The 26,957-nt window shown below is 41.0% G+C and overlaps 1 protein-coding gene across 1 annotated transcript in view; it reads left to right on the plus strand.

Annotated features, from left to right (window-relative positions):
• Nucleotides 1-976: 976 nt before the first annotated feature.
• HS1 (heat stable protein 1) overlaps nucleotides 977-26,957 on the plus strand; it is an 89,340-nt gene continuing 63,359 nt past the window's right edge. Inside the window, exon 1 of the mRNA XM_089392954.1 lies at nucleotides 977-1,231. Coding sequence (XP_089249080.1) covers nucleotides 1,095-1,231 — 137 coding nt within the window. The 5' untranslated portion in view covers nucleotides 977-1,094. The remainder of the gene's footprint in view (nucleotides 1,232-26,957) is intronic.

The raw sequence follows: 26,957 nt of genomic DNA on the forward strand, positions 1-26,957 counted from the left end.
ATTTTGCAAAATTAAATAATTATGAAAATATTTTAGTTAAAGAAAACATTTTTTTATTATTTAAAAATGATTAAATTATAATTTTTTAATTGGTCGAAACATTAATTAATTGTTGTTGAATATTATATAATAAAAAAGAAAAATAAAAAAAATGTACGTTTAATTTAAAAACAAAATTAAATAATTATGAAAATATTATAATTAAAAAAAATATAATTAGTAAAAACATATAATTAATTGTAACATGATATAAACACTTAATCTAGTGGTCAAAAAGTCATAGTTCCATGTATGTATATGAATTTATGGGTTTACTAAAAAAATCTTTATAGGTTTACTAAAAAAATCTTTACCTAACTAAGGTACTATATAATTTTTTATTTTTTAAATATTATTATAAGATGTTCTTAAGTTTTATTTGTATTTAATAATTAATATATATATTTTTAATATTATTATAAGATGCTATTAAGTTTTACTTGTATTTAATAATTAAATTTTATATAAATTTAGATATTTTATAATTAATTTTTTGACTTATGTAATTGGAATTTGTGTCAATAGAATTTTTAAATGGATAATTATAAAAATAAAAAGGTGAAATAAGTTTAATGGACTATATTTTATTATGAGACATGTGTATTTTTGACTCATTAATCCATTCATTAAACAATAATATGTTCATTTCCATAGCCAATTAAATTTAAGAAAAATAAATTAAAATAATATAAAAATAATAAATTTCAATATTTAAACTTATACCATAGAAATTTAACAAATTTTTTAAATCAACCCCAAAATAATATAAGTTTCGCCATAAAAACTCGATGCAATATCCTCGAATAATAATTAAACTAAACTAAACTAGAAGAACTCTAGCTGCTTTGTTTTTCTATTAAATTAATTGAAATTCGAAATTACAACTGTGCGCGTGCTATCACCACGCCGTTATACCATATACGCTACAATGGATGTCCTTACTATTATACCTGCTTTGCTACTTCATTTGTGTCCTGTGTCCTGTCAGAATTATACTTTGCTACTTCATTTGTGTCCTGTATCCGGTCAGAAGTCAAGTGTTAATTGTTTCAAGGATGGCGTCGAAACCTGTCATCAAACACATTGTATTGGGTAAATTCAAGCAGGATATCACGCAGGAAAGGATCGCAGATCTGATCAAAGGATACGCGAATCTCGTCAATCTTATCGAACCCATGAAATCTTTTGAATGGTACTCTTTACTTCTTAACCCTTTCTGTTGAAATCCAGTTGGCTTTCTCAGTGCTTCACTTCGTTAAACACTTGAAATTTTGTATCTGCTCGCGTGTATTTGTTTATTGGCTGAAAGTGTAAGATTGGGTTTGGGATTGAACACTACTGCCATTTTGAATTGGCAGTGTTTATTCCTTCGTGCACGCCCAATTAGGCCGATAGCTCCACTAATGCATTCTCTTCCCTTCAGGAGCTCAGCATAACATGTATCTTAAACAGATTTCCTGATTTGGTACGAAATTTAGTTAGAAAGATTCTTGCAGCGAGTTGGAGCACTTGCAGCGATGATGGCACAGATTCAAACTTGACATATCCACTCCTTGTTCTGTGCGGATCAGAACATGGTCTTGTATGCACATGAGTCCAGGTGCAAATCCTGGGTTACTTAGATTGCCCTCAGTTATGGCTCTCTAATGTAGTCTGTTTTTAACTAAAATCTTTTATCGAGTTTCCTACCCTCTGTTACATCAAGGGGCTTTTATGGAGTTTCATATCCTCTATTAAAGAGTCATATCTTGTATGTATAAAATCTAAAAATTTCCGTATCTTGAAGGCTAAGAAATTGAATTAAGAAAAACGAAATAGGATATACTCAACTACTTCAATGTTCTGTGCAAAAGGTAGAGCTTGTGATTAATCATTTCTTCAAGGACAGATCAGGGTAGAATCATGCCTGATTAATGCCTTAGAGACGGAGAACTTGCTTAAAACTATTCAATAACTTTCCGGCAAATCTGATCACATGAGAACTAGAAATCTTATACTGAATAGTATTCACATAGGGAGATATTGGAAAGGAACCCAATAAAATACAGAAAAACATGGAAAGAGCAAAAGGGGTCGAAGCATATTCACTTTAGATAAGTTTAGCTATTTTCCTCAGCCATTATGGTTTCAAGGAAAAAATTATTTAAGGACCTATTGCAATTGCTTGCAGTTAACTCGGGAGCTACTGGTATATGTTATAACTAATGTCTAATCTTGGAGTTAGCTGTTTTTTTGGTTTCGCTGCTCTGTTTTCATGGAGATATATGATACATGGAAGTCAAATATACCTATGCTTTAGAAGGAAACTCTAGATTGCCAACTTTAACATTTGCTCCTATTTTTATAGTCTACTCAAAATTTCAAGGGTCTCTCGTTTTTGTGGCTGCTAGCTAAACATATTTTGTTTCATCACGAAATTAAGGCATTCATTCAAAATGGGAGATCAAGTTTTTTTTGGGTTAATGATCATCAAACGTAGAATTGAAATATTAGAAGATGAAATAATATGTCCTTTTAATTTTAGAAAAGATAAATGAAACAATCTAGACATTGTGATTGTTACTTATGACAATTAAATTAATGATATCGGTAACATTAATCTTTCATCTCAATGAACTTTGAAGTTTAAAGATAAGACCTTGAATGACAATGAAATCATTAATAAGAGGACAGTGAAATATTACGAAGAAGATATTAATTCTAGTTTGGTTGACCAAAACTGTTTCTCTAACATTATGAGCTTAAAAGAAACCAATATTGCTAAGATCAGGACCAATGCTAATGGCTCCACAGCAAATTTAGTCGCTGGACTAACCCCAAAAGACTTTGGGATGAACAAATTTTATAAAATTTGTGATACACTGAAGTTGGCAATGAACATCACTTCCATTTAAGAGGCCCTAAATATGATGCAAATTTACCTAGTTTCCTAACCTAACTACTCTTTAGGGCCTTTTGGCTTTACAAAAAATGTTTGGATTTTCATTTCCACTGTGTTCAAATATATAAATGATAGCGTAAAGAATATTTTAGTTCGATTTCATTTATTTGTTCAATAGACCTTGTTGGGCTCAGGGGATGATAACTCTTTAGGGCCTTTTGGCTTACAAAAGCCATAATGATGTTCGGATTTTCATTTCCATTATGTTCAAATATATAAATGTTATCTTGAAGAATATTTTAGTCCGATTTCATTTATTTGTTTAATAGACCTTATTATCTTGAAGAATATTTTAGTCTGATTTCATTTCTTTGTTTAGTAGATCTTGTTAGGCTTAGAGGATGGTAAACTGTTATGAAACCAGCTCACAAAAAAATAGAAAAGATAGATAAACGCCTTAGAAATAAGCCTCTTCGAGGGGGCAACTTCCTTTACATTACACAAATGAACAATTCTTGGATGATACAAATGACAAGACCTCCTTTCTATATATAGGAGCCTAAGGGGTCATAATATAATCAGAGCCGACATAACAATAATAATGTAAGGGCACAACAATAACCATAGTGGGCTTCTATGTGGGGACTACATGGGCACAACAATATAATAAGGGGGTTGTACTAATAACAATAAGGGGTTACACTAGTAGTATATGGACCTAACATGCCCTCCTCCTTCAAAAAGTGTTGTCCTCAACGCTTGAGTAGTTCATGATGCTTCTGTATAAATTCTTGTCCTCCCATGTGGAATCTTCAGCGGGTAAGTTCTTCCACTTGATGAGATACTTTGAAACTGATCTATTTCGTAGCTGTCGATTTTTCGGTTCTGTGACTGCTTCAGGTTCCAATATGATTTTTCCTTCCTTGTCAAGTTCTCGCAATATTGTTTGAACTGGGATCTTCTGCAACTTTTGAATGAGTTCCCACTCCTTTGGGTATATGGATATCTATAAGGCCTGATGTTTGGAGGAACACTTCTTGGAATCAAATGAATAGCATGATCATGGTCACGAATAGGTGGGAGGCCTCTGGGAGTCTCAAATACCTTGGAATGATTGTCCAATACTTTTTGGAGATCTGGAGAAATACATGATTTTGATCTGGGATCCTCTAGTGAACATAATTGTGCAATTACGCTCCGTTGTTCTTTATTTAGAAGCTTTGTCATGCTGTTAGAGTTGATTATCTTTCCCGGTTTCCCTGAAATACCCCTTAATTCAACTTCCTTTCGTTCCACACAAAATTTCATGAAAAGTTCTTGAAAATTAAAAGTTATCGTACCCAAAGATTGTAGCCATTGGACTCCTAGTAAAACATATCTGGGTCATATTGTATCTCATGAAGGTGTTAAGGTAGACCCTAGCAAAATTAAAGCCATTAAGGAATGGAAAATCCCCACATCCATAAAGCATCTACGAGGATTTCTCAGGTTGACAAGGTATTATCGCAAGTTTGTTAAGAACTATGGGAGAATAGCAACACCTCTAACAACATTATTGAAGAAAGATGCATTTTCATGGACTCCAGAAGCAACAAAGGCCTTCGAACATCTTAAGGAAGCAATGTGCCAAGCATCGGTCTTAGCTACGTCGGATTTCACAGAAACCTTTATTGTGGAATGTGATGCTTCAGGAAATGGAATTGGTGCTGTTTTAATGCAAGATGAAAGACCCATTGCTTTCGAAAGTCGTCCAATCAAAGGAAAGTATTTACACAAAGTTCTGATACCAAATGTTATGAAACCAGCTCACAAAAAGATAGAAAAGATAGATAAACGCCTTAGAAATAAGCCTCTTCGAGGGGGCAACCTCATTTACATTACACAAATGAACAATTCTTGGATGATACAAATGACAAGACCTCCTTTCTATATATAGGAGCCTAAGGGGTCATAATATAATCAGAGCCGACATAACAATAATAATGTAAGGGCACAATAATAACAATAGTGGGCTTCTATGGGGCACAATAATAACAATATGGGGGCTACATGGGCACAAAAATATAATAAGGGGGTTGTACTAATAACAATAAGGGATTAGACTAGTAGTATAGGGACGTAACATAAACATCATCATTGTCACAAAACAGATATAATTTTCCAATTTTTCTTATTGGAAAATACGTTGTCAAAAATAAGGTGCCATAATATGTTGATGTCAAGATGTAAATAGGTAGATATGATATGCAAGAGATAGATAAAGACCACCCTAGTGTAACAACCCTCGCTTTACCCTTGTTTTTGTAAATTTAATTATGATTGTGAAAGCAAATGTGGAAGCCTCAACTGGCTGAGGCAAAATCTTGTGAACACTGAACACTAAATTTTGAATTTTAATAATGGCCTGAAGGGGAGGATGCCATAGATTCATTGTTTGAGGGGAAGGCCTATTGCGTGCCTTGAAGAGCTGTGAGTCACCTTGAATTAAATTCTGATGTCGGTTACACGACGATTGAGCCACTACCCCTTGACAAGAATTCAAGAGACGCGATTGGGGCAGTTGGCGCCCACTCCTCCTCGCAAATCAAGGAGACAGGCCAAGAAGCCCTGAAGAATGTACTGGAGAGGTTGGGTTGAGAATGACCTCCTAGAATCGCAGAGGAGGGGGTGACTCTTCAGGAAGCAAAGGAGATAGCCAAATAGAGGGATGCAACAAAGCATTATGTAGAGGGATGCAATGAGACATTACACACAAGGACAGTGAGAGATAAAAATAACACATAGTAGGGAGAGAGGGACAACACTGAAGAAAAGGGGTGTTGTTCTAGTTACAGAGTGAGAAAGCTCTCACTGGGTCATGAATTGTGACTCTCTCGCCGCGCAGAATATAGTGAACTTGCTGCTATTTGTAGGAGCACTTGGAGCAAGGATAAAAGAAGAACATAACAACACTAGAGTTGATTGCTTAGCATCGTGCCAAAAATGAGCTCTGAGTATATATTTGGGTGATATCCCCTGTGCATTTGTTTGAGGCCATTGGACTGGTAGTCTAAGCCTACGTGGTCAGTGGGAGGCTTAGTGGATGACTGAATCATTGTGGTGCTTGCTGTATCACTAATAAACCACTTGGATAATGGATTCAATCTCTTGGACTGGGCAATACCCTAGCTGGACCTTGGGTCAAGCCTGTGAATGAGCTCAATAGAGTGAGTGGGTCACTGTGTTGCTTATTGTCAGACAACAGTTGATAAACCACCTGGTGGACAACAGACTCCATCTTTGAGTGTTTACCAAGCTTTGGTGTGGATTTTCCTTGAGCAATCAACCCCTCAGGCTTTGGATCCGACTCGGGGTGATTTAGTTGCAAGAAAGTTGCAGTGTAGTTGGCCTATGGTTGGATGGAGAGTGGCAGTCTCTTCTTCAATCGCTAGCTATCTTAACACACAGATATGTGTAATTGTTGATGCATATTGGAATTATGGATTGTGACATTCCTTGTTGTGTTTATGATTAGTGCAATGTCATGCATGTTTATGAATGATTGCAGTCATGCATGTTTATGAATGATTGCCCGAGGTTCACTGTTATGATTACAATTCACAAGTTGACTTATATGGCTATGGTTGTAATGAATGCTTGGACTATGAAGTTCGCTGCCATACTCATGACTTGCAAGCTATTTTATATGCTATGAACTAAATGAATACCTAGACTGTGCTGATAACTACTTAGTATATGAATAATGTTGTAAACTGTAGATTTATGCACACTCATGTTACTACTATGACTAAAAACTGTAATGTTTACATGTTCAGAGATGTTATGTTGTTTAATGGATGGACTGTAATTCTCCTTGAACAGATATATACCCTTGTTTCTCATGATTAGTTAATTGGTCAATCAATTGCCTTTGAATATGCTTAACCAGCTTGCATTAGCAGAGCGGGATTGCCTATCATATTTTCTTTATACAACATTGCAACCTATGTGGATTGGATTTTGGGGTCATGACCCCTTTCATAATTCTAATTATGGTGTAATTTGGATCCTTGTTTGTTATTGCTTATGGCACTGTATTGTGATGGCCATGGTTCAGGCCCTTGGGCAATAACTCATTGTAAACACACGATTAGAGTTTTCCTTTTTGTTGTATATAACTCGCTAGAAACTCAGGTCTAGGACTGCAGGCCTTGAACCATAACATCTAGGAGTTGGGTGTGAGGTAGTTGCCCCCTTTTTTTTCTTTCTTGTGAACCCATCTCAATTGGCATTCTGTTACTAGTCACTGGACCAGGAGGGGGAAGGTATGGTTAATATATCTCTACGAAGGGCGGAGCCTAGTCCTAACAGGCCCTTACTCAGACCCTTGTCTAATTGGAACGGGTGTATGGTGCGTTGTAGAGCAGTGCGGGGAGGCCGATAGTTGGGTCCCGGTCTATCGTGCCTCCCCCCTCAACGGACCATTGAGCCGTTGGAAGATTAGACGACCAACACTTGCGATGAGTAGGAGATTAATAACCAACGGGCAGAGTTTTAGTGGGCTTGGGGTGGAGCCTTGCCTGTTGGAACTTCATCATCGGACGATTGGGACACTAGGCCATCGAGCCCTCAAAGAAACCAGGTAGAATAGTTGAGTGGTCGAGTTGATTTAGTGTGACGTGGCTCAGGGGTGGACCCATTGGGCTCTTGGCCTTCGACACGGGGTGTCTTCAATAATGTAAATAGAGTAGAGACTAGATAAGCCAATCTAGTGTGAGGTATGCTAAGGGTGGGCCCATTGGGCTCTCGACCTTTGGGCGCTCGAATGAATCAAGTGGAGAATCGACATGTTACTGGTCAAACTAGTAGCGGTCCTAAAAGGGGATCCTTGAAGGGCTACTACTAAGCTAAGGGCAACAATGGAGCAATAGCCCATTGTCATCTTGGCTAAGGTTCCTTGCTCTTTACGGACTTTCATCGATGGGAGGAGACCCGTTATGACGAGGATCACGAAATGGATGGACCAATGATAGGGTGAGGGGTGATCCTGGAAGCCTATTCACAGGAGAGGCTCAAATACATGGCTTGCTTGCCTTGGAAGGCAAGGTTGTAAGCTATCAAGGAAGGGCTTAAGGGGAATTTCAAGGCTTAGGTTTAGGGTATGTATCTTATGATGGATGTCCCTAGGCCTTAAAATCCTTGTGAAAGCTTGGATTCCAAGTGATCCTTGAAGAATTATCCTTAATAGTGTATGTGACCACAAGGGACCAAGTGGACTCGAGGTTAGGTCAAGGGGGTAGGGTTTAGCAACCAATGATATGCTTGACCTATTTCGAAGGGAGAAAGGGACCAAAGAAACAATTTTTAATGCAAGGCAATGTGAGGATCCCAATGAGGTCTCTAGCCTAAGGAAACCAAGGGCAAGATTCAATCTCGAGGCTAGGGCTTGAGATATCTCAAAATCCCACCGTCGGAATTTCTTCAAAATTGGAGGGCACCTAGGAGACACACCAGCGCAGTAGGGGCCAAGAGATCAAATTTTTTCGATGTGTGGTTTGCAAGATAAATGATGCCCTGTAAGACCTAATGCGCTAGGCCTAGAAAAGAAAAGGGAGTAGGATGAATAAGGCTTAAGGTGATCACCTTTGGGTGGACCAGTGCCTAAACCTTTGGGGAGATTAGAGTCAACTAGAATTATGACTATGGACTTTTGAATTTTCTAGGTCAAGGAGGCCTCAAAGACAACTTCGCTTAGCACTAGGGCAACAACAAAAGCAATGTCAAAGACTTTATACTTTGTTTTGCAAGATAGATGGCTTATCAAGATGAATTTCAATAATAAAACATCCCTAGGAACATTCATTCATTATACATGGCCCATACATGAAGCATTCACTATCTAGAAACAAAATTTCCACAACTTCGCATAGATAGATGCAACAAATAAGCCCTAGTATAGCGAAATCCCAGGAACAATGTATATGACAAAAATAGAGAGAAAGAATAGCATTAAATTGTACTTACATGTATCAGAACACATCCAACCATCCAAAATCTTGCGATTCAAGAAGCTCCAAGACATGAGAAAATAATCCAAACATCAAAATTCATTCCATGCTCCAAAAATTCATCCTCCAAGAAGGATAGCGAAAATCTCTAAAGAGATACAAGTTCCAAATCCAAGTGATGATGCTAAAATGAATCCTCATCACTTCTATTTATACACCTCTAATGAGTTCGATTTAGCTAATTAGGCCTACATTAGCCCCTAAAATAAAATAATGTGCAAAATAACTAACTTTTGATGACAAGCCCACCAAACTAGCTCATAAACAAAAGAATAAGCCAATTAAGAGGTCGAATGATCAATAATACATGTCGTTGGGCCTTCCAAGAAACTTGATGAAATCCATAAGTGCCATAATGATGAATAAGGCTCCCAAAGTAGTGGACAAGGGGTTGACCCCTTGTTCTCCAAATAATAAACCCGTGGTGCTCCCAATGGGTGTGGGGGTACACAAGTAACCTCGTGGGTCTTCAAGTAGATCGAAGATGCCTGTAGACCATTTGTAACGGCTCAAATGATGATGTAAGTGATGCCACATCAACATACAAGTCCTGGGTCATCTGCCAAGTGCATGATACAACTGTGGGGCCGGTTGGGCATGGTGAACCAGGTGCATCTTCCTCGTCTAATAGATGAAACTCGAGCAATCTATGAACATCTCTAGGGATCCATGGAATGTTGTCTACTGCTGTGGAGGCCCATGGTTCTCTACACACACCTTACTTGTGCCAATGTAGTCCTCTGAAGGGTTAGGATTTCGTATAGGGAGACCAAACCCAAAATGGAGACCATCTGTAATTCTGTATAAGATCTAATGTGTCCCCTTGCCTTCCAGTACAAATAGTCATTTAAAGAAATCGAGTTAAAGATCTTACACTGGACAGCAAGTGGGAACTCCATAATGGCATGCCCTTCCATAGTTGGCTTTGGCATGTGCTAATGTCTCCAAGCTCCAAGGGGGGTTAACCAAGTGCCCCATTAGGTGGTATCTACTTTTAAAGGGGATGATATGTCCGAGGTACATCCTTCAAATGGTGATGGCATGTGATAAAGAGATGAATGGGATAGGGAATGAAAGGGGCAACCTTGGGCCACATGTCGGGGTACAAGGGTAGCTAATAAAGGGAAGCCCACACTTGGGTATATAATGTATAGGAGGGAGAAATCGTGGTACATGAGTTATCCCGACCTTGATTTTTCCACCCTTCTTCATATGCCTTTTGCCTTTTATGATTTTTCTTTGATTAGGTACTTGGGGCTCAAGGAACAAGAGCATGATGTGTAAAGTATAGCAGTGGATACCCCCTTGGAGGTGGGGCGGTTCATTGCCAACCAGGGGTTGGGACAACCATGGGTTCCTGAATGATAGAGGAGGCTCATCTAGGGCCTATAGAAACCAAGGTGATGGCCATGGGAATGGGGTAGAGCTCATGCATTGGCTTTTTCCCACGTGCTAAATGTGTTTGTCCCGACCATCTTTTACATTTTGTGGTACATTTTCCTGTTGAATGCGGCCAATTATGCTTTTACTTTTCTTTTTAGTTGTATCAACCTTCAGGGCATCGTTCCATGCTTGACCCAAGTTGTGGGTAAGGAGAAGGGGATGCTAACCCTATGTGGACCCAGTGAAGGAATGTGGACCCAGGTGGGAAGAATGATGAAATGCGGTTATAACGAATGGAGGGGGAGTGATATATGTGGATGAGAGAGCGGGACCACGTAACCAAATTAGGGTTTCCCATGAAGTACCATCCTTAGAACCCAAAGGTCAGTGAAAGAGATCCCACGGGACTAAGGTCCAAGGGTAACATCCAAAAGAGGTCTAGGCTAACTTGCACGAAACAGGGAAATGAGTACGAGTTTCGGAAATGGGCACAGGTACGAAACCTGATCCCCCCAAATTTTGGAAACGAGGAAACACGATATATATATATATATATATATATATATATATATATATATATATGTAGGACATAAGAAATGTTATGTGCAATCATAAAGCATACATGATACATTATAATTTATTACATTTAAAGTTTAAACATTATGGTTAAATTTACATCATATTTACTCATGAATGATCACATAATGAAAATAGCAATATCGGAATATCCAAAATCAACTTTTATTATATATCCAAATCTCAAAATCAACCTTTATTATATATATGAGGTTGCAAGTACAATAAAGACTATGAGGCTGCAAGTACTATAAAGACAAAAGACTAATCCTCATCATTATGATCCTCATCAAAAATAGAAGCAGAAGCATGCTCAGCAGTGGATGGTGGTGCTAAAGAAGATGATGGGCCAATTCCACTTCCAGGTTGGACCTCAATATTCAGGGTAGCAAGAGAGAGATCGAAATCAGGACTTTTTGGATCCACATCCCATTCTTTAGAAGGACCACTGCTATATTTTGGACCCCTACGAGATGCAAGGCAAAGGTTGGAGTGCACATAAACAAGATCCTTTGCCTTCTGTGAGCCCAACTTATTGCGCTTCACAAAATGAATAAAACCATAGGTGCTCTAATTCCTTTATGCCGATGAAGAGCTTGCCACTTGTGAAAGAACACGAATGGCAAGGTTTTGCAAATGTACACCATTTTCTCCATGACAAATCCACTACCTAACTGGATTAATGGTGCTTCTTTACTCCAAAGTTGATACATCTAAATAATAATCTAATCCTGCAGCAAAACTGGCAAATTCTTTCTTTACCTCCCTGTGTAGATGAGATGGAAATATTCTCATAAGGGATTTTTTCACCCCATTAGCCACCTCTCTATCCTTATGGGGTGCCTTCCTCTTCCCATTGCTTTGAGAAATAAGCTCCTCATCATAAAATTTGGGGTTCAAGGCATGTGCTAAAGTGTGCAATGGAGTGTTGAAATTGTTCCACCTATCAACAATGATTTTCTTGACTAAATCAACAAAATGATCCTCAACAAACAAAAACTGTGGAGGCTCTTGTGAAATGATTTCCATAGTTTTCTCAACCATGGAATCCATGCCATCATATACCTCTCCTAAGAAAGGTTGGTCAGTGTCAGCATTTCGAAGAAGCTCAAATGCAGGGGTTGTGAACTTTAGCAAGAAATCTATCTTGCTCCACCAGTCCTCATCAAGGCACAATCTATGCACCATATATCCCCGCTCTAAATCTGCTTGTCTCCACTCAACCCAAAGTTGACTCACCACCATAGAAACTAATGCTTTCTTAACCTCAACAAGGCGGCGCAACATCAGGAAGTTTGAGGCATATCTTGTCTCAACAACTTTTAACAACTCCAATTTGGAGTACTCTCGAAATATTGCCTGAGATTGGTGGTGGTTGGTGATGAATTTAACAATCTCCCTTGCTTCCCCTGTGATTTCCTTTATCCATGGAACTTTGTTGTCGATCTCCTCTAAAATCAGATTCAGATTATGGACAATATAGGGTGTCCAAAAGAAGTGGTCATACCTCCTCTCAATAATTAAACCTGCAGCTTTGCAAACTGGTGCATTATCTGTGATAACTTGCACCACCCTGAGACTATGGTAACCCCAGAGCTACTCCAGGAAGAACGAATTGGTGATAAGATATCCTCCACAAGCTCCTTCTCATTTTTGAGAAGCTGAGTTTTGACTTTCTCATAGTTGGGCCCCTTGTACCCTTGAGGAGCTTTGTTAATTGCCCTTATCATATCTTGCCAGTAAGGAGAGCGAACAACATTGAATGGGATACCACATGCATAGATGCACCTAGCCACTCTGGAATCAGTTTCTTCTCTCGCTTGCACATTCACCAATTTAGCAATTCTACTATCCTGAACTGAAGCGGATGCCCCTCTGGTATTTTTGGATGGTGGTTGTTCATGTTGTTGAGTGGCACTGGCTCTCCTCTTCCTTGCTTCAACTACAATCCTTGGCTCAATGTTAGGTGGAGCTTGAGGAGTAGCTTGACTAAGCTCATCATGCCTTCTTTTAATTCCATCCGCCTCATCTTGCTCTCTTTGATATGCCCTCCTTGCCAATGGGTCTGTTGTTTTTGTGCAACTTGCAATCCCCTATCCTCCTCCATGCAAAAGATGTGCCTTCACTCTTGGGTAGGAGCCCTTGTACGAATTACTGCAAAGATTACATCGCCATTCCCATGAGCCACCACCTCCACATTTTTGAAGCTTTTGAACATGCCTCCAAAGAGGATAATATTCAACCCTTGGGTTGGACCTGGGGCTTGAACTTGCACCTTGGTTGGAAGCCATTGCTACAAAAAAAATAAAAAAAACAAATTTGTAAAGAAAAAACGTTTTTCATATATTTGGAAGCATAAACCCTAAAAAAATAGAAGAAATAGTAGGAAAAAATTAAGAAAATGAATGCTTCTTACCCAAATTAATTTTTTGTAGCTGAAGCTACCCCAAAATGCCAGAAAAGACAAGAGAAATATGGTTGTAGCTGAGCCAAAAACCAAGAATGTCGTAGCCGGAAACTTTGCACTCCAAATTTGCTGCTGAAATCTCTTTCTCTTGCTGCTGAAATCTTCTTTGCTCACTGTTGAAAACGCCCTAGTTGAAACCATTGCTCGCTTCTTCTTTTCTCCTTGCTAAAATCGTCCGTCTCCAAGTGAAACGACTTGCTCAATTCGTGTGATGAGGGAATGAGGCGAGAGTCTTTTTATAACTTGAGAGAGGCATCTAGAAGCATCCACAAGATATTTTATTCGCCCAATCAAATATTAAAAGCAAAAAAAAATAAAATTGGAAAAATAAGTACTTTAGTATTTTTATAACTTGAAGGAGGCATCTAGAAGCACCCACAAGATACTTTATTCGTCCAATCAAATATTAAAAGCAAAATAAAATAAAATTGGAAAAATAAATACTTTAAGTGGAAACGTCGTTGTACAACCTAGAAACTCGTTTCCGACTGTACTGGCCACGTTTCCCCAACGTGAAATGTGCTAGTATGGTCGGAAACTCGTTTCCAGGCCATACCAAACGCGTTTCCGCGTTTCAGTTTCGCTTCTGGCTTGAAACACCCTTGGGGGTAGCGTTTCCTGCAACATAGGGTCTAGGGAATAGGAGCATAGATCTAGCCACTCTTTCCGCCGAATTCCCCCCATCAATTGATGCCCAAAATTTTCCATGATAAGTAAACTATAATACTCAATTACCAAATGAAAAGGCATACCTTTAGGTTTGGGAGGTCCGCCTTCAAACATACGATCATGACAGATGGGTGAGGGACCACATGGCTGGCTCAGGTGGCAGAGAAGCGGCACAACGAGCTAGTTGGTGGCTGTAAGGGGTTGCTGACTGAGGACCATCTTGGAGAAAATTTTCTCCTAGGGATATCACCCACAAAATGGTGGGTAACATCTGGCTCCAACTAGGACGTGATCTTTCGAAAAGTGGGTGAAGCTACTCGAACGGGAGGTCACGAGAACACCAACAATCTCTTGGCACACCGTAGACCTCTTACCCGCACATATCAAAGACTAAACCCAAGGGGCAACATGTTTCTATAGTGTTTTATGATCACCCATGCTTAGTGTTAGGCCGTAAAATCAATAGAAAAGTAAAAGCATGCAAATTTAGTCTAAGTGCATGTTATACGAGGGTTGTACATGTGATGAGTATAGGGGAGTGGTAGTGGTGTCATGGGGATAGGTCTAGAATGAGGGGAGGGAAAGGAAATGTAATGTGCATAAGATGTAAATGATATGTGAAAAGTGGATACGCTGTAGATGATATATGAAGGTATGTATAAAGGGAAATGGGGAAATAGGGAAACATGGGGTAGATAGGAATAGGGGATAAGAATTTAAAATCAACAGAAAAGTAAAAGCATGCAATTTAGTCTAAGTGCGACTACTCTACCATGATAAATATCATATGATATTAGTTCTAATGAGAAAATGAGCATGCAATGCATCCTATGCTAACAAACATACGACGGAGCTAATATTAAGTGTAATCATAAAGCCAATGCAACCAACATATCATCAAATCAATATAAATATCCCTGCCTATACGATTACTCATGCAGGAAATTCCAAAGTGAATGCAAACCCAAACACATGGAGGATGTCGCGGGCGGGAGGTGGGAAAATGTGAGGTAAGAGGAATCCCTAAGGGAAGGAACACGAGTCAATCTAGAAATGCGGAGCCTTTCCTCTAAGTACACAATAGTGGAATGAATGATTATAGTATTGTGCTTTGTAGTTTCCACAATGTTGTGATGAGAGGAGAACGAAGGGTGAGGGAAAGAAGGAGTGCAACAAATAGGTTGCTCAAGGTGATGGTTACATTGAAGAGGGGAGGTCATGGAGTGATCTAAACATGAGGGTGTGTCTAAGGACGTAAAGCATAATCATTGAGGGGCTCTTCCTTGACACTATACTTGGAAGGGGGAAAGGGCTCACAGTCACTTGAGATCATATGACAAGGGGTGAGGGAATCACTTGATGAAGACTCAAGATGATGAACAATAGAAAAGGGCAAAGGGGAAGGTGAAGTCTCAACGAGATCCTTTTCCTGAAAATCCAACTCTAGAGGCTCAAGTGATTTGAATATACTCCCGGAATCATAAGGAAGGTAGGCACGAACAAGGGCCTTATCAATCCTATCATTGTTGGTATCAACGATAGGGTCTTCCCAAAAAGGAGAATCAATCAATTGCTCCTTTTCATGCAAGGGAAAATGATAGTTCTCTTTCCCAAGGGTATCAATGGATATGTCCTCATAAATAATGCCCAGGAGAAAGGGAGGACCACCCTCAACCTCATCCTCCTTGTCGGTGTCATAAATGGGAGCACAATCAAATTGAGGATCAACAATTTCTCACTTCTCCTTTTCAATGTGGAAGTAATCTCCAATGTTATCTTCCAAGGGGATAATGGGATCACCTTCCTCAAGGTTCTCAAAAGAAGAGTCATCGAGAGTAATATCCTTGAGAAAGGCAAGGTTAGTCTCAATTTCATTTTCCATAAATTCATCCTTCCCAACACATGTGTTCTCAAAATCATCGTGTTCATCATTTGGACCCAATGAGGACTCATCTTCTTGCTCATTTCTTAGATCCCCAAGGTTATCTCCAACCCCTTCATCTTGACTAATGAGACCTTCCCTTTGGAGGGCTTCCTCTAGGGCTTCCTCTAGGGCTTCTTCTAGGCTCTCACAAGCAACTTCATTAGATTGGAATTTCGGTCCCTTATACTCTATGAATTTGTTGATCAATTCGATAAAAGATGAAACGCTTTCTGACTCACGCGAGTCAAGGCAACCTCGGTGCTTGTAGTCAATAGAGGCAATAAATAACTCTATGAGGCTGTCTAGATGAGCCACATTAACCTCGGAAGCATGCTTAATACATTTTGCTATGTGGTCAATTGCTGTGGATGGATCACCCTTGAATTGTGGCATATTTTGCACGAACTTCCAATCCAGGCCATTTGGATATCTTGGAACCCATGTGATATCCAAAGCAAGAAACCACTCATGAAGCTTTTTAGAAGCCATTGATCTTTATATATTGATATCATGGGAGTCGCCAGGGTGAACTAAAACTGCCTTAACAAATGCTTGCTTCACCCTACAATCATTGACTTTGAGGTTCGATGAAGAACTAAGGCTTCGTTCTTCCAGTGGAGTCGCCAATAATGATATGTCAATATGTCGTATGGGGAACAAAACACACGTCTCGTGTCCCCGATAACGACGCCAGAAATGTTACTGCTCAAACTAGCAGGGCTCCTAAGAGGGGATCCTTGAAGGGATACTACTAGGCTAAGGGTAACAATGGAGCAATAGCTCACTGTCACCTTGGCTAAGGCTCCCTACTCTTTACGAACTTTCATCGATGGGAGGAGACCTGTTATGATGAGGATCATGAAATGGATGGACCAATGATAGGGTGAGGGGTGATCCTGGAAGCCTATTCACAGGAGAGGCTCAAATATATGGCTTGCTTGCCTTCGAAGGCAAGGTTGTAAGCTCTCAAGGAAGGGCTTAAGGGGAATTTCAAGGCTCAGGTTTAGGGTATGTATCTTATGATGGAGGTTCCTAGGCCTTAAAATCCTTGTGAAAACTTGGATTCCAAGTGATCCTTGAAGAATTATCCTTAATAGTGTATGGGACCACAAGGGACCAAGTGGACCCGAGGTTAGGTCAAGGGGGTAGGGTTTAACAACCAATGATATGCTTGACCTATTCCCGAGGGAGAAAGGGACCAAAGAAAGAATTTTTAATGCAAGACAATGTGAGGATCCCAATGGGGTGTCTAGCCTAAGGAAACCAAGGGCAAGATTCAATCTCGAGGCTACGACTTGAGATATCTCAAAATCTCACCGTCAAAATTTCTTCAAAATTGGAGGGTACCTAGGAGACACACCAGCGCAGTAGGGCCAATAGATCGAATTTTTTTGATGGGTGGTTTACAAGATAAATGATGTGGCCTAGAAATTAAAAGGGAGTAGGATGAATAAGGTTTAAGGTGATCACCTTTGGTGGACCATTGCCTAATCCTTTGGGGAGATTGGAGTCAAGTAGAATTATGACTATGGACTTTTGAATTTTCTAGGTTAAGGAGGCCTCAAAGACAACTTCGCTTAGCACTAGGGCAACAACAAAAGCAACGTCAAAGACTTTATACTTCGTTTTGCAAGATAGATGGCTTATCAATATGAATTTCAGTAATGAAAAATCCCTAGGAACATTCTTTCATTTTACATGGCCCATACATGAAGCATTCACTATCTAGAAACAAAATTTCCACAATTTCACATAAATAGATGCAACAAATAAGCCCTAGTATAGCGAAATCCCAACAACAATGTGTGTGAAAGAAATAGAGAGAAAGAATAGTTTTAAATTGTACTTACATATATAAGGACATATCCAACCATCCAAAATCTTTCCATTCAAGAAGCTCCAAGACATGAGAAAATAATCCAAACATCAAAATTCATTCCATGCTCCAAAAATTCATCCTCCAAGAAGGATAACGAAAATCTCTACAGAGATACAAGTTCCAAATCCAAGGGATGATGCTAAAATGAATCCTCATCACTTCTATTTATACACCTCTAATGATTTCGATTTAGCTAATTAGGCCTACATTAGCCCCTAAAATAAAATAATGTGCAAAATAACTAACTTTTGATTACAAGCCCACCAAACTAGCTCATAAACAAAAGAATAAGCCAATTAAGAGGTTGAATGATCAATAATACATGTCGTTGGGCCTTCCAAGAAACTTGATGAAGTCCATAAGTGCCATAATGATGAATAAGGCTTCCAAAGTAGTGGACAAGGGGTTGACCCCTTGTTCTCCAAATAATAAACCTATGGTGCTCCCAATGGGTGTGGGGGTACACAAGTAACCTCATGGGTTTCCAAGTAGATCGAAGATGCCTGTAGACCATCTGTAAGGGCTTAATTGATGATGTAATTGATTCCACATCAGCATACAAGTCCTAGGTCATCTGCCAAGTGCATGACACAATTGTGGGGCCGGCTGGGCATGGTGAACCATGTGCACCTTTCTTGTCCAATAGATGAAACTCGAGCAATCTATGAACATCTTTGGGGATCCATGGAATGCTGTCTACTGCTGTGGAGGCCCATGGCTTTCTACACACACCCTACATGTGCCAATGTAGCCCTCTGAAGGGTTAGGACCCCGTATAGGGAGACCATTCGTAATCCTGCATAAGATCCAATGCGTCCCCTTGCCTTCCAGTATAACAAGGCATTTAAGGAAATCGAGTTAAAGAGCTTACAAACCATGGATAACAAGTGGGCACTCCATAATGGCATGCCTTTCCATAGTGGGCTTTGACATGTGCTAATGTCTCCAAGCTCCAAGGGGGGTTAACCAAGTGCCCCATTAGGTGGTTTCTACTTTTATAGGGGATGATATGTCTAAGGTACATCCTTCAAATGGTGGTGGCATGTGATAAAGAGATGAATGGGATAGGGAATGAAAGGGGCAACCTTGGGCCACATGTTGGGGTACAAGGGTAGCTAATAAAGGGAAGTTCACACTTGGGTATATACTGTATAAGATGGAGCAATCGTGGTACATGAGTTACTCCGACCTTGATTTTTCCACCCTTCTTCATTTGCCTTTTGCATTTTATGATTTTCCTTTGATTCACTGCTCAGGGCTCAAGGAACAAGAGCATGATGTGTAAAGTATAGCAGTGGATACCCCTTTGGAGGTAGGGCGGTTCATTGCCAACCAGGGGTTGGGATAATCATGGGTCCCTGAATGATAGAGGAGGCTCATCTAGGGCCTATAGAAACCAAGGTGATGGCCATAGGAATGGGGTAGAGTTCATGCATTGGCTTTTTCCACGTGCTAAATGTGTTTGTCCCGACCATCTTTTACATTTTGTGGTACATTTTCCTGTTGAATGCAACCAATTATGCTTTTACTTTTCTTTTTAGCTGCATGAATCTCTTGGGCATCGTTCCATGCCTGATCCAAGGTGTGGGTAAAGAGAAGGGGAGGTTAACCCTATGTGGACCCAGGTGGGAAGAATGATGAAATGGGGCTATAATGAATGGAGGGGGAGTGATATATGTGGATGAGGGAGCGGGACCATGCAACCAAAATCAGGATTTCCTATGAAGTACCATCTCTAGAACCCAAAGGTTAGTAAAAGAGATCCCACGAGACTAAGGTCCAAGGGTAACATCCAAAAGAGGTCTAGGGGACAAGAGCACAGACCTAGCCCACTCTTTCCGCCGAATCCCCCCATCAATTCATGTCCAAAAGTTTCCATGATAAGTAAACTACAATACTCAATTACCAAATGACAAGACATACCTTTAGGTTTGGGAGGCCCACCTTCAAACATACAATCATGACAGATGGGTGAGGGACCACATGGCTGGCTCAGGCGGTAGAGAAGTGGCACAACGAGCTAGTTGGTGGTTGTGTTGATGGTGCTGGACCCGCCAACATTTCAGGGGATCTCCCCGGTAAGAAGTCCCAACTAGAACTCAGACCGTTTGGTGTAGGAGTCCTAGCAATGGGTCATACGGTATCGCCTTGACCGCGGTTGCGCGCAGAGGCAAACAAGATGTCCTTGTTGGTAGCAAGGGTGTGACCAATGCAACAAGCCAAGGAAGGTGCATGAAGGGTTCTAACACATGGAAAGGGGAATGAGTGCGCCCCTTAGAAACCTGTGGAAACACACAGCTTGAAAGGGAACACACGAGCAAAGATACATCACAAGATGGAAGGCAGGGAAACCAACGATCCAAAGTGATGGTTAAACCAACAACACATCTTAGTAAGATTCATACATACATATATAGAAAGAGTCCATACATACATGCATAAGAAAACAACTACATATATCATTAGAGTAACCAAGACAGCTGAAATACAATAACAACATATGCATGAAATGTGTTGGCTCTATTATATTAAGAGTGAAAGATCCAATCATACAATACAACCATGACCAACCACTAGTTCCGACAGCGGAACGTTACAGTCACTGTCGCCTGCTCCTCCAAAGAGATGTACTAGCTCTGCACTATGGAGAAGCCAAGGTTCGTTACAATACACTCCAAACTTTCTCTAAGATACACCTATAGGAAGCTTGGCTCCCAAAAGCCTGTACAATGAGTTATGAGGTTCTATAAATAGCAAAAGGTGGGCTGACCCTTGACATTCCCCTTTGTGACTCTTCACCTACCCTCATGACTCTTCAGCTACTACATGATTGTTACATTCTACTACCGACACTTATTCTTTCACTTTTACAATATGTTACATTACAATTTGCACATGTACCCATGTGAGACAAAATAGGCTTGAGTAAGCCATGCAAGACATCACTAAGACTCAGACAGCTGTGGGAAGACCAACTCTTCGACATCCTCGTGATGATCGATGGTGGCGAACCGATGCCAAGCTGGGTAGTCTGTGATGGTGTCTGTGTACTCTGTGGTGACATCCTTCTGGAAGCGAACTCTTGCCTCCGTTGCATCCGGGTACATTGCTTTGGCTCCTTTGTCCAACTCATATGATAACATGCACATCATAGTCTTGAGTGCAGCCGGACCAGCAACATACTGATGCATAGTGTTTGCGCTGATCTCCAAGTTTGTGCTAGTGGCTATGCACATCAACTCGTCGAAGTACATGTCCAGCTCTATTCGGACTTGGTTCTTTGTCTTCGCTTCGGTGAGTGTGCCAATGGATGGGATCGCATGCGTGCACACATTGACATCCATGCTCTTGAACATTCGTGCATGTGATTGACAACACTGCTCACCTTGTCTTGTCCGTGCTAGCTACTGGGATGGGTCTATAACATGTATGGGCGCAGTTTCATCCATCTGTGCATGTTGCGCCTCCTGCTGTACCTTTTCCTGCTACGTTTCCTTCTCTCCTCTGTGCAGTTCCTGTTCTCCCTAAGTTGTCACTTCAACTCCTGCAACTCCTTCACTGTTTCTCTCGTTGCCTTTGCGCGATCCTCTTGTCGTGCTGTCGCCTCTTAGCCACAATCTCCAAAGCTGCTTTCATCACAAGTGAATTTGCTTTGAACTTGTAGCTTTGCGCAGCCTCTGCGCTGTCAACAACCTTCCTCTTGCTTTTGTCGTGCGCATGTTTGCTACCTTCTGTTGCTGCTGACAGTGCTACTCGCTACGATGCCGCTGCCATTTCATTTTGATATCCTTGTCTATGAGCAACTTGGTGTCCTCATAGATAATCAAGCTCATAGACACTTGTTCAACTGCATCCCCAGTTGTGCTCTCAATGGTGTCCTTTGACTCTATTCCCTGGGAAGCCATGTACCTGTATTACTGAGGGGCAGACGATCACCTGTGATACCTGGAGACATATCAACACTCATGGCAAGTAATCTGTGAGTTGAAAACCAAAACAAAATAGAGGACTGACATGCAACATACCTGTGTGACTGTCTGTGAAGATTGTGCAATTTTCACCCGGAGGTTGGGAGTCTTACTGCCAAAACTACGTAAGGCACAGTCCGGGCTGTCAGGAGGCTGACTGATTTTTGGAACTGCGCAATGCACAGTCCAGCCTAGCCCGCTAAGGACTGAAATTGCGCAATGCGCAATTTCATTAAGAAGTGACATGCAAACCAACAAACTGCATTGCGCAGTTTCCGAGGCCAGCAAAGCACTGCCTCCCAGAATTGCGCAATGCAAGCTTGGAGGCCAATGCTTGGTCAAATTTGCGCAATTTTTGGAGGGAAAGCAGAGCCTTCACTTCCAGAAATGTGCATTTGCTAGCTGGCCAAGGCAGGGTCGGCCAAGGCAACCCAGACCCGCCGACGGGCGACTGAAAACATGAGAAGTCTGAATGCATGGCGAAGCTGAGTGCAAGCAAGAGTGAATGATCATGCATGCAAATACTGAGTGCATGATTCAAAAAACAGGAAAGCAAGCATGTGTGTGAAGCGAGTCGCTGCGACGACGACCGTCAGTGCAGAAACAGTGTCATGCATGCAACATCAGTAAGATGCAAAGAAAAACTAAAACAATGCTTCTACAAGATAACATGCATAAAAAAAACAACAATCGTTCATTGAAATCAAGCAGACAACACTTACACAAAGCAAAATACAAAAAGCGACAAAAATGCAACACAAGACATGAAACACAGACTTACCCTGAAAAAGCTGAGCTGAATGTGCTGAAGTCTCCTAAATGCGATATGGGATGTCATAGTTGCAAGATTGATGTGAAGAATGAGCTCTGCAGCGTCCGATAAATGAGTTTTGATAAGATCGAGGTTATGACGCGCATGCCACAAATATGAAAAAACGACACTTGGCGGGATGTTTCTAAAACGATCTTTGCATGTAACCTCCAGATGCTAAAAATAGATCCCTAAAATCTACGGATGCTTTGCTTTTTGATTTTTCAGGAAAAGCAACCATGCATGCAAATCAGGCTTGCTCATTCTTGGGGGGAACTGGTCAACCTGACAGCACATGCAACAACCTGCAAGCCTGGGGATGAAATTTGTGCAGTTTCTGGGCTGAGTAATGTTGACTGTCCCTCAGGCATTGTGCAATTTCTGGGGCCAGAAGGTCACTGCCTCCCATAATTGCGTAATTTCTTAGCTGAAGCCAAGTGTTGGGCTGGATTGCGCAATTGCTGGAGGGAAGGTTGCTTGGCTGGATTGCGCAATTCCAAAGCCCAGCAGGCAGCCCAACAAGATTGTGTAATTTCTGGAGGGAAGGATGGTTCCCCACCAGAATTGCGCAATTTACAAGGGGAGCATCTCAGCCAGAAAATTGTCTAAGTCTGGAATGATAGCCTGTGGGTGGGAGACAAACAAGTTGACATGCACAGGTTGTTGAGTCACTGAAACTTAGCTAAAGCCTATGTACTTGACAGTGCAAGACATGCTTCTAAGGATGGTTGGTAGGGAGGCTCCAAAACGAAGCTAAGGCAAAATTTTGGAGGGTGGTTGTAGCCGCTACAACACTTGGTGACACACTGGTAGAATTCCAGCTCTCTGAATGGACCTTGTTTCGTGAAAAACAAGTCTAACTCCTCCGGAAGTATTGTTCAGTTCTCTGATCATCTTGGTTTCCACACTAGCTTGATTGAAAGATGTAGCATCTGCCATGCTCTTGGTCGGTCAGCACACATTCCAAGCCAAGTCAACACAGTTGTTTCGATTGGGGATGAGGGGTATATTGGTACATAAGCAATATGACAGTTAGAGTTTAAGTTTCATCTCTGGTGTTGCTCTGCTGCCAGCAGGCTTGGACAGTACCCTGACAGAGTCATGCAGGAACACAAGCATCGCTCCGCTGCTAGCGAGCTTGGTCAGTACCCCGAAGGAGTTACTTGCATCACCTCTCTGCGCAGGAAGTCTTTCTCTTCTTTCGCCTTATTCATTTTTCATTTTTTCAAAATTTTCACATTTTCATTTTTTCAAAATTTTCATATTTTCATTTTTTCAGCAACTGTGCATAGCACTTATTCATTTTGGAGGCAGAAGAGGGATCCCGACTTATTGAGAGCAGAAGAGGTTGTTCCTTCAGAGAAGTATTTTGCATATACCTCTAACATATTTGTTAAGGTTTTCCCCTTCACCTTGCTTTACTTGACTGAGCTGACAAGGGTTAACCCAAAAACAACCGACTAGAGTAGGTGATATTAGTTAGCGCACAAACATTGTGTTTTTATCAAGCTTCACTTTGAACATAATGTATTTTCCATTAGTGTATCATGGACTGAAGACAACAAGTTCATCATACAGAGACAAGACGATAGATAACCAAGTATTGATAACTGCACAAGTCCTCTTGTACTTTACCCAACTTGTTTCAAGAATCGCACACGGTTCTTGCGAAACTATCCTACGAATGTAAACAAGCAAACAAACAACAAGAAAGCGAAGAGCAAAAGCAAAAATGCGAAAGCAAAGCGAGTAAGCAAACAAACAAACAAACAAACAAACAAACAAACAAGAAAGCAAACGTGCATGCAAGCAAACCAACAAGAAGTAAACACTACTCCTACTCCTAAGCTAATGGTGCATGGGTCTGCTCACGTAAAGTGATACTTCCAATGCAGCCACCGGTGCATTGGTCGACCCATGTTGGTGAAGGCAAGGTTTGCGAACAACACAATCATGTGAACCAGCAAACGTGAAAGATATAACGATGAAGACAAACATAGTCGGGGTTTAAGTGCGTCGACAGAAAAGAAATGAGTGAAAGCGCATGACATGCACTCCGTGGACTTGCCATGGTGTTGCGCTACACTACGTGTAGATGTTAAGCATACACATTCTCTTGACTGTGACATGCAACCAAATGTGAGAAAGGTAGACCACTTACGTTGCGCAAGTGTGCTTTCTGTGTAAGATTCCTCCAATGCAAGAGCAATGGGATCGTGTGATTTGAGTGGAGGAAGCAAAATCTGGGTGTTTGGTTGATCTTCAATGCGAAGCAGAGAGTGATGAGGAGCCTTGCATGTTTCAACAATTTCCTGATCGGAAGTGAAACCAACCTCAAGACAGCGAGGGCCTGACATAACCATCAGCTCAGGCTGAAGTGCCTCGACAGCCTGCGGGGTTTCGACTTTGTCGACAGGTAGATCATTGGAGACCAGTGGCCTAGACATATTAACAATGAATGAATCAACATCGTGATTGAATGAAGAAATATAGAGATCACGCAACCACGATCAGAAAATTCGAGATGTTCGTCGGCATCCTCATGATTTAATGAATCGTGCAGAGGGGTAGATGAGAAGCAAGGATGTTCACCCTCTGTGTTTTCAGAAATGATAGATGACAGATTGGACGAATTTTTAGAGGAAGATGTGTCCTCTCTGCAATGTAATGATAGACTGACATCCGATGTGTCCTGTGAATGATCGAAGTAGAAACATCTAGAAATGAGTTTTCATAGGGGAAATCAACAGTGGCAAAATCACAAGGGATGTTAGGATAGAGTGGGTGAGGCGCGGGTGGAAGGGAGTCGTCCTTCATCGCGGGTTCTTCTTTGGATTCCCACACACACATCCTGAATGATAGCGCAGGTTGGCTATACAACACCAACTCCGTTGACAATTTGATACTCGTTCACAAGACGTGAGGAGTCCGGAATGGAAGAACACAAGACAATACAATCTAGAGGATCAACAGAACGCAAGGACGGAGGTTGAGGTAACAAGTCCATATGACAACCAACAGGCTTGCAAGCCAAATCTGTGCAAATGTCAGGAGCAGGTGGGGTGGGAGGATGTGATAGTTCAACAAATGTGTGTGCATGTATCATTCTGCGGTGGTGGAGCTGTTTGATGAGGTGAAGGCAGACAGTCACTTGCGACAGCAACTGTGCTTGCCTGTGATTGCGCAACTCCATCACCGAAGTATGCTACGCGAGCTTTGAGTGATTTCAAGAATTGTGGATTTTTAGATATGTAAAGAAGATACTCAAATCTTCCATCGAGAAATTCCCAATCAATTTCATCTTCGGGAAATCGGTATGCAAGATTACGAAAGCGTATGTAAAATTGTTCAACAGATTCATCGGGTGCTTTCCATAATTTCAGAATTTCTTTGTTGAGTGCTTTATGGTCAAAATGATTGAAAGCACGGTCTATCTCTGCGACCAGATGAGAAAGAGAATGAATAGATTTTTCGGGCAGCGTGGCACACCAATGCATTGGGTGCCCTCGAAGCGTGTAGGCGAACAACGCGCAGGTCATGTAATCTTCAAAGATTTCATGTCTTTTGCATGAGCCTACAACGCCGACCGCGTGCCTAACCAAGGCTATGTAGCCTCCACCATCGTATGTTTTATGTGACAAGTTATCCTAGAGCTCTTTCGAGATTTCAAAGTTGTTTCCATAAGACATACACTCCGGAAGAGAAACTCTGTAGTTAGTCATGATAGGTATGCGGAGATTCAAAATAGATGTGAGGACTCAGCTTGTCATCTGGCCCTCCTTCTAGCACCAAAATGTTGACGGTGCTGGACCCGCCAACATGTTAGGGGATCTCCCCGGTAAGAAGTCCCAACTAGACCTTAGACCGTTTGGTGTAGGAGTCCCAGCAGTGGGTCGTACGGTATCGCCTTGACCACGATTGCGCGCAGAGGCAAGCAGGATGTCCTTGTTGGTAGCAAGGGTGTGACCAGCGCAACAAGCCAAGGAAGGTGCATGAAGGGTTCTAACACACGGAAAGGGGAATGAGTGCGCCCCTTAGAAACCTGTGGAAACACGCAGCTTGAAAGGGAACACACGAGCAAAGATACATCACAAGCTGGAAGGTAGGGAAACCAACGATCCAAAGTGATGGTTAAACCAACAACACATCTCAGTAAGATTCATACATACATATATAGAAAGAGTCCATACATACATGCGTAAGCAAACAACTACATATATCATTAGAGTAACCAAGACAGCTGAAATACAATAACAACATATGCATGAAACGTGTTGGCTCTGTTATATTAAGAGTGAAAGATCCAATCATAC

Source organism: Pinus tabuliformis, chromosome 1_1 (assembly GCF_031772625.1).
Source record: "Pinus tabuliformis cultivar Carrire ecotype Pingquan chromosome 1_1, CPIR1, whole genome shotgun sequence".
In the NCBI taxonomy this organism is placed as follows: domain Eukaryota; kingdom Viridiplantae; phylum Streptophyta; class Pinopsida; order Pinales; family Pinaceae; genus Pinus; species Pinus tabuliformis.